This window comes from Centroberyx gerrardi, chromosome 4, assembly GCF_048128805.1.
Source record: "Centroberyx gerrardi isolate f3 chromosome 4, fCenGer3.hap1.cur.20231027, whole genome shotgun sequence".
In the NCBI taxonomy this organism is placed as follows: domain Eukaryota; kingdom Metazoa; phylum Chordata; class Actinopteri; order Beryciformes; family Berycidae; genus Centroberyx; species Centroberyx gerrardi.
In genome coordinates this window covers 11659068-11668337 of record NC_136000.1, presented here as the reverse complement: position 1 = coordinate 11668337, position 9270 = coordinate 11659068, and the positions used below count along the sequence as shown (strand labels likewise).

General features: G+C 43.2%; 1 protein-coding gene across 1 annotated transcript; it reads right to left on the bottom strand.

Moving 5' to 3' along the window:
* Nucleotides 1-640: 640 nt before the first annotated feature.
* Nucleotides 641-4869, bottom strand: LOC144538555 (uncharacterized protein C3orf20-like). Its single transcript, XM_078283045.1, has 6 exons — nt 4794-4869; nt 3303-3658; nt 2578-2694; nt 1708-1850; nt 1286-1414; nt 641-1098 (listed from the first exon to the last, which is right to left on the bottom strand). Exons 1-6 carry the CDS (start codon nt 4867-4869, stop codon nt 996-998), a joined length of 924 nt encoding a protein of 307 aa, XP_078139171.1. The 3' UTR covers nt 641-995.
* Between the last annotated feature and the right edge of the window lie 4401 nt (nt 4870-9270).

Sequence of the window (9270 nt, the reverse complement as noted above, 5' to 3'; positions counted from 1 at the left end):
TTTTTCCCCCCAAACAATCCACTAGGGGTCCTCAGGAACCACAAATAAACATCATAAATCTGATAGAACCAAAAATGTTACTCATAAATGAAAATTAAAAATAAATGTTGACTTAAATTTTTACTCAAAGTCGATGATATTATGGAAGTTAACCATTTGTATAACCTGATTAATGTGTAGCCTCTATCAGGTGAATACGCCTAACCAATTAGGTTAAGATCACATAACTTTGCCCATGTTCATCATTATAGAAGAATTTTCCACGCACATATCTTTCCACCTACATCATCAGTGCTACTATTAACAGCACTAGAATGAATAAGCAACCTGAAATATCAGTGGAAGCCAGCAGAATCGACGTAAGCTAAATATATCAGTTTGTTGAGGAAGTAAAACCTCAAAATACATCATTCATCAGCTGTGTGTTCATCACACTGTAACTTTGTCAGCGTGTTGGTCAATCAGTCATCCTTACAGGAAATATATTCCTTCACCTGATCTGGCTGGCAGGAAGGAAGGGAAATGAATGACACCTTTAAAATATCCTGAAAGACATTCAATAAAAATAAAAATAAACAATGGATATCTGCATCTTTATTAGGTCTACTCATCTTTACTTAAAAAAAACGATGAAACAGATATTTCCCATTTATCTTCACCATGATAAAGTGCACAAGTTCATTATTCAGAGATCACTGAAATAGCGACATTAACATTAGTGGTCACTGATTATCTTTGATGATGAATCTTGTGCCCTGATGCCTCTGAGCGTTGCCAATGTGCCTCCTTACTGCCAAACGCTGAAAGCCATTTTGCATCTCAATTACAGAGTCGAGCAATCAGTGGTGCCAATAACCTGCCAAGTAAGCAAATTAGGCAGTCTCCTTGCACATTAACCCGAGTATTAACCTGCAGCTTATGCCGTTTTGTAGCTTTTGATTTTGTAATGAATACAAATGGACTGACATTGATGCAATCCTGTCAGTAGACCATGCTCAGTGTATGACAATGGGAACAAGAGGAACAGCAGTCTTTTTTGCCTTCATATAAGTGGCTCTCTGTCGTAGGAGTGATGCCTCGGGACCTTGAGTGGTTTTCCTGTTAAGAATTAGGACATCATATGGGTCACATCATCAGAGATCGCTTAAATTGTATTATCAACACAGGCACAGTGAAAGATGATGAGAACACAACACAATATAGGGGAAAGAATCAGAATCACTTTATTCACCAACTATAATAAATGTGCAGGAATTTGTCTTAAAATGTGCATTCAGTCGCCTACCTCTCACTGCACAGAGTCTTTTCCTTCTCCACTGAAGGAGCTGTGCCTGGAGGATCGCCTCCTATTAGTGTTGCATGGGGTTCTTGTGCGTTAGGCAAGTCTCCGGCTGCAGAGGTCTTCATCATAACACTGCAAATAATGGAAAGAAAATCATGAACAGGGATCCGGAGGAGGGTAAAAGCAGCTAAATTTTGCTTATCAACCTCTTAATCTCTGAAATGGATTCAACTCAACTGTTAAACTGATATAAATCATAAACTAGCACTACTCTGATACATTTTGTTTATTTGTAGTTGCTAACATCATGATGATAATTGGCTGGAGTTCAAAGGGGGTAACCCTTTTCACTGCCTATGGATAAGGCTGAATACATTTTTTCCTACTGTTAAATCAGATCCACACCCAGTATGCTGCAGTGGTACCTGAACTTGTAGTCTGGAGGGAGGCTGAGGCCTAATCTGTAGTCTCCCCTGGTTCGAGAGATTTGCTTGTGAAGGTCCCTGACGGAGCAACTGTAGCCACTGAAGATGTAGTCCGCAAACAGCAGCTTCTGTCTGATGTACATCTATCATATTAACAAGGAGACTTAACATTATGTGTGATAAGGCTATCCCATTTATGTCAATACGCACATGGATCCTGAAGAAAAACAAACATTTTAAGAACTGCAGTTATTTTATCATATTTAAAAAGCATTAGGCCTGCACTTCCCTCTTCCTCATTTTTCTGACCGGCAATCCATGAATTTTTATTGAGGTAATAGAGACGTGGTTTCTACCACAGTCTGGATTTTCGCAACATATGTCAATCAGTCATGTAGTCATTTCTGGTTTCAGATTTCACAACAGAGGAACCTGCGTATTCTGTCCATCATAATGGCTGCTCTCTCTCTGTAAGTCAGTTAGGAGTAATGTCTTTGGGCCTGAAATATCTAAGTGCTGGCCCTATTTTGTGTCACTATGTTATAGTTATTTCAGTCTGATTTATGGCTTGGAAGGGGAATTTTCATTTTCTACAACAAAAATCATCTGAGCGGCTGCCATGACTGTAGGCAAAACTAAAAATGAAAGCTCCCCTTTAATTAAGAAATGTCATCTCTCACTACTTGTCAGCCTACTTATGATAAATGACTGGATTTCTTGGAAAGGGCAACTTCTTATATAATGTACTGTACTACAGTCCCCCGCATCTCCTGTTTTACGGAAGCGGTGCTGCCACCCAGTGGGCTGCATGAGTATGTGTGCTGAATAGTGCATGGAGCCTTTGGCCAAGCCTGCAGCTGGCTCACTGACCAGGACCATCCCAGGAGCAGCGTTGTGTCGGTGCTGCAGCAGGGTGTTCTGGGCTCCGCAGCAGGCCTTCCCTCTAGACATCTCATACCTCACCAGGCGAAACGAGTCCATCTGGCACTGGACAGGGGAAGTCAAGCGTGAAAAAGTAACCTGTAACTTTCAGTTAACAGTTACAGATTGTGAAGCATCATATGATATATATGTAATGCTATAAAATTGTCCATGCACTGCACTCCCCTTTGCATTGTATGTGAGGTCCTATTGTCCTTGTGTGCATCACTATGTTTTGAGATACTCTGTAAGTATAGTCAATATATCTCAGAATTAATATCACCAAGAAAAATTCATGTTGTACTTGGTGATTAAAGTGATTCCGATTCTGAGGTTGTCATTTTTACTATACTGAAACAACTAACTGTTATATACAGAGGTGGAAAGTAGCTAAGAGTAAAGTAACTACTCCACTACATTTCAGAGGGAAATATTGCACTTTTTACTCTTTTAAGTGCATTTTACTGCTAATATTTCTATACTTTTACTTAAGTAAATTTTTGAATGCAGAACCTTTACCTTTAATGAAGTATTTTCCATTGCTACTTTCACTTAAATAAAGAATTTGAGTACTTTCTCCACCACTGGTTATATATGCAAGTCTGCAGTGATGTTCATGCTTGGATGGGTATATGTATATATGCTTTAGCACATATGTAAAAGACCATTCAGACCTGTGTGCAGGGCATGGTTCTATTCTTGTTCCTCCTCTCATAAAGCTGCTCCAGCGCGCCCTGGCTGGGCGCCGTGTGTGTGTCGACGGGTTGGCGCGGCGGAGTCACACACACCACCAGGATCTGCTCACTGTGTGGGGGCTGGCCCGTAATGAAGGCATCATATTCCAGGTCAGTTATGAGTGGCATCAGTGTGGAGCTACAGCAGCACAGCCGCCGCCCCTCCTCCCCCAGCAGGGCGGCTCTCAGCAGGGCAGGACACAAGCTGAGGGGAAGGGAGGGGAGGAACGACGGCTGCACCGGACAGCGGGTGACAGCAGGGGGCTGCAACTCCTCTGGACTCTTTGGAATAATCACTGAACTGGGGGGAGAGATAATAGTGAAGCTGTCATTGTAAATAATAAGGCCATTATAAAAGACAGGGAAGTAAATGTCACGGTTAAGGTTTTCTACAGGACAATATTATAATCGATGGTAGTGGTTATTAGTTATGCCTGTTAGCGATATAAATGAGTCTTACTCCAGTCTGATGTTGCTGCGAAGTCGAAGAGTTCCTATCTGAGTGACATGGGACTCCTCCTTTACTCGCTTTCTAGGGGTCCTGGAAACATACAGACCACTACAGTGAAATGATCCTGTATTAGTTGTTATATAATGTGTGCATGTTGGCTACATCTATACAAAGTCCAGTAGAGCTCAAGCATTTGAAAATGATTCATAAACAGTGTCTTTCTCAGACATGTGAGTACAGTCAATTTTCATGGACTGAAGAAAATCAATCCCTGTATATACTGTATATATATACTGTTTATAGTTGTATGTACATATACTTCACATTGTAAGTATATTAACAACCATATATATACACTACCAGTCAAAAGGTTGGACACACCTGATTGAATGTACTATGTTTTTCATTATCTTAAAGCCATTTTGATCTAAAGGCTTATGCTTAAATGCTTGACATTTGTTTCTTAGACAAATAGAAATAGTGAAGTTGATGCCTATGTATGAATTTCTTTCCAAAGCCTTTGCCTTTCCATCAAGGCAAAGAGTGGCTACTTTAATGAATCTAAAATATAAGATAGTTTTGATTTGTTTAACACTTTTTTGGTCACTGCATAATTCCATTTGTGTTATTTCATAGTTTTGATGTCTTTACTATTATTCTAAAATGCGGAAAATAGTAAAAATATAGGAAAATGTGGTGTGTCCAAGCTTTTGACTGGTAGTGTATACACTATACAGTATATCGTAATCTATATTAACAAGTATATATTTAGAATAGAATTGTTTTACATAGTTTTATATTCTGGAGGTGTATGGGCCTTATGCAATGAAACATCTTTGATGGGAAGTGCCCACTTGATAACTCCAATGACACACACCCCTCTTCTCTAACATCCAACACAGGGTTTTGCATATGTGCTCTTCCTAAATAGCACAACGGACAGTTACATCGGGTCCTGTGTATTGGTGTGGTGTGTGCACCTTGGCAGCTTGAGGGAGGAGCCCAGAAGGTAGTCTGCCGGTGCAGACAGGTGTCTGGGCAGGTCCTCAAACTCATTCCTGCCCTCGTCTGGCCCGCCCGCTTTAGTGTCTGGCTGCTCAGGTGGGTTCAGGGAGGGCAGGGCGGCTGACTGTACCTCTCTCCTCAGCCTGGTCCTCAGTGGGGCATCTGGCATCCGCTCTATGTCGGGACACTTGATACCTGAAGGAGAGGAGGAGGTCATTCAGAAATGCACACGGACACTCAGTGACACAAGTGACCGTGAACAAGATCCTGATGGAACTATTCAATAGTGTTGAGTTTGCAAGATGAGGTGATACAGTAACTTTTGCTTCACTGAACTACCCTAAACAACCTTACTGGGTCAAATTAGTTTGAGTGTTTTACTTTTATTTCCAGCATATTTTAGACCGCTTAATGTATATCACGCCCACTGGTACTGGTCTCAATTTGATCACAGCGGGCAAGGGTAAGCAATAAGCATACAGGAATTGCATAACAGCTGAGAAAAGCTCCGTTGTGCAAGAGAAAGGCCCCACGTGAGAGAGCTGTGAGGCGGCAGGTACCAGTAGCCAAGCGGTAGTAGTCCAGCCAGTCATCCAGCGTGTTGCGCACTCTCTGTTGAAGTCTCCTCAGCTCCCTGCCAGCACATCCTCCTCCTCTCCACAGCAGTGACGGCTCCTCCAGCCCCTCCACCTCTCTGACCATCTGGAGGACCTCCCGGGAGCGCACAGACACCTGCCATACATCATTACACGCATGGTAGATTATATGATATAGAACAACATAAGGCATTTAGCAGGCTGTCCTATCCAAAGTGACTCAGTGAAAGCACCTGCAGGAGTTTTGGTGGCTCAAGTAAGAATTAAAAGTATTGTTGTGGCACAGCCATGCAGCTGTCTTTCAATAGATTACATTGTGCACAAACCAGGTAATGAAATCTGAACACCTGATTATCAAAACACCTGTCTACACAGTATAGAGTTGTCATCATCATCGTCATCGCCATCACTAATACTGATACTGACACTGAAACATCACATGTTCATAAAACGTCTCTTACAGATGTGAGTGCCAGGCCCCTCTTGCTCTCTATAACCAGAGAAGAGGTTTTCCTCTTCTTGGCCAGCAGAAGCTCGTGAGCCGCATCAGATGTGAACTTTCCCTCTGTCTGCAGACAAGGCTATCAGGGAAGAACCCACATTATGGTTTAGACTTGTTCATCATAAACCTGTTAGTTACAATAAGCCTCTTCTCTAATCTCACCGTTTCCGTGGGTGGAGTGATGTTAGACAGGGCAGAGAGAGGGAGTTGAACACTTTCACCGTCACTCCTAAAGCTCAGGACGGCAGACGTACCACTGAACAACCTCACTGAGATCAGGTCCGACAACTGTAAGAGACAGAAAGACATGTTTACTCCTTACTTTAAAATGGAAGCAGTCTTGAAAAAGGTTGTCAGTATCAGGAAGACTCATAAATTGTAGTAGAATTATTCATGGCCATCTACTATACACGCAATAGCCCTGCTCTAAAACAATCGGGCCCAGCAGGCATGATGAAATGTGAGTCTCTTAGTCCTGTCAGAGACGGTTAGTGATCATCCATCAGTAGGTCACCCGCCATGCTCCACATCCCCTGCTTTGTTGCCCCTAACCTCACATTTCCCATATGCACATCTCACATACATCTCACATGACAGGTTTACCCAGAACGCTTTAGTCCTCTTGACTGGCCTTGTCATTGAACGTTTTTTCTTGTCTGGGGATTACCTCTGGCCTGCTTACTATACAGCATGTTGCCGAGCTGATGCACAGTAGTTTAGGCACCGACACGCACTGCAGAATAGGTAAGAGCTTTTGTTGCTAAGACAAAGAAGCAAAGGAAAGAATGAAGGAGTTGACTACTTCGGGGACAAAAATGACCTTCCCCTCCACAGTGGACGAACGTGTTTGATACAAAACTGTATCATGCTGGATGATTTTATTTGTTCATTTTACAAAGAAAGTGCACATTATTTAACGGTAATTATTATAACTGTAAATGTGCCAGAGTTAGAAAAAATTGTAGTGTTCCCAAAAGTCTCTATTAAGCCACTTTGGGTGATTGCACCTTCACCTGTATGACAGTCTTCTCCTTCAGCGCAGGGCCTGTCTGCCAGGTCCACTCCTTAATTACTGCCCCATAAAGGTCATACATGAGTCCACCATCCTGGTCCCACACTGCTGTAACGGCGCCGCTGGAGGAACAGACAGGAAGAATGACACATTTCACTTCACGCGTCATTAGGTATACAGCCGTAAACAGCAAAGGTTAAAGACAGAGCATTTCATTAATAGATCAGCTCCCAGATACTGACGCTGCACCCATGACTAGACTTACCTGAGAGGGTGTGTAGCAGACCCACGCCCAAACGCTGTGATAGTGGCCAGGATAACGGGGCACTCACTGTCACTGAACACATTGGTATAGAAGCCTCCGCAGGACAAACCTGAGTGGCTCTGGCACACCGCCACACGACCAGATGGGTAGCTGAGAGGTCAGGATCAAGGGTCAAAAGTTCAGCTACAATGACACATTTACCATATGTCCCACGCCGGATATGCTTCTTGAACAATCGTAAGAATCGATTCACAAGGTAGTTATGAATAAACATAATGAGAGAAGGATACTATATGATCGAGGAGCCGTCGTTGATCCTGTAGTGTAGTTTCTGCCGTGCCGGATCCTGCTGCTTCACCTCGGGGATCCGGGGCATCCCGTTAACTAGAGTGGCAGGCCGGGCCTCGCCCCTCGTTCTCTTGTCCTTCAAATAGGACTTGGCATCGCCATAGTGACGGAGTATGGGTGGCTTGTTCCGGCCCTGCTCAGCCTGCAGTTTTCTATGTGACGGATTAATTAATTCTTTATGTTCAAATAAGCAATGTGTTGAGCTGCTGGTTTTAGTATGAATGTATTTGAGGAGTTTCATTACAAAATGAGAGATCACAAAGGATTCATACTGCTCATACAGTATGTGAACTAAAGATTCCAAAAAAGTAAAAGATGATATAATAAGTTTATATTGAGCAAAGAATGTGATTATTATTGGATATATAACTTTTCGGAATGTAACTCTTCATTAGCTACACTGATGTAAATGCAGAAACACATACATAGGAATTCTTGCCATCTGCAGCCGCTCCACCACCCACTGACACAGAGTGATCCGCTGAGGCTCATCACAGGACAGTTTTTGGGGCTGAATGATCCAACCTGGACAAAAATCACATTCAGCTGAAGCAGCAGGAGCGCAGCAGTTACTGTTACAACCACAGAAATAATGGGCGTCATCAACATAACGCCTCAGCTTCGTGCCATACCTTGCTCTTTACAGGTTTTGGATGAGATGGAGAAACTGATGGTTGTGGAAGCGTGAACTGTTGGGAGGCGAGTGGAAATGAGGAGCTTGGTCAAAATACCACCTGAGGCATAAAAATCACCACATTAAATCTGAATGGGCAATACTGGCCGGCCGAGTTCATATCACGTCACTTCCAGCCATACTACAGAGAACTTAATCATGTAAATCAATAGGTCTAGGATGGATTAACAGGCTGAGGTACAACTGTGCCCAGCCCTAGTACCAGCTACCTTATCCTGTCCTGTAAACCAACCCTGCCCCGTCCACAAGCTTGCAACCAAAGATGCCCTCTCAGTTAATGTCTTAAAAGGTCATGAGAAATGACTTAAGGGCTTTTCAATCTTTAATGACCATTCTCATTGCCTCTCACATGCATGATTTGTGGCACACAGAGGCATTTTAATTAAAACTGGTGGACTGTGTAATTGAACAAAGAAAGTTCTGCCTATCCAACTTTACTGTCCATTTTCCATATTTCCAACCTATGCCAACAATATGCTCTGGGCAGATGTGTGTGACCCGGGGTTTGATGTACCTCTCTGGGCGTTAGATAGGCCTATAGGCTTTTTCGTGCGTAAATCTGTGTGAACTTTTATTTTTCTCGCAGCAGAACCAACATTTCCCACAACAACCGAGCTTCTTTTTTCTGTTTTCCTCTTGTCGTTTACAGACACCTGTCGGAGAGTTTCATCGAAGTTCAGGGAACCCTTTGACTTTCGCCGTTTGTCAGTCTGCCCCGGACTTTTCAAGTATACCGCCCCTGCAGTCAAATCCTGCCAGGAGTAATTCAGGATATTTACAAGCCCGTGTGGAATACATCCCTCCTCGGTCCACTTATGTTGTGAAAGTAGGCAAGCCAATTCCTTTAATAACTGTGGGGCTGCGCGTTTGTATGCGTCCAGTGGATCGTCGTCCATCCCTTCAGCTGGCACGGCTCCCGGCTTCCTCTCACTCACGTTCAATGCACCGCTGACAGCGGATGAGGTCTCAGGTTTATCACCCCCACATGCTTCACCTGACAGCCTCTGCGCGTTCTGCTCTTCACTTTTTACTTCT

Bases quoted from the DNA above. Each gene is read 5' to 3' on its own strand.
- LOC144538555 (XM_078283045.1), bottom strand. From the start codon at position 4,869: ATGAGTTTGAGGACCTGCCCAGACACCTGTCTGCACCGGCAGACTACC. The intron at 3,659-4,793 runs GTGCACACACCA...CCCCCAGTTCAG, and splicing joins TCCTCCCTCAAGCTGCCAAG to TGATTATTCCAAAGAGTCCA. The intron at 1,099-1,285 runs GTAGGCGACTGA...AATTCTTAACAG, and splicing joins AAGACTCTGTGCAGTGAGAG to GAAAACCACTCAAGGTCCCG.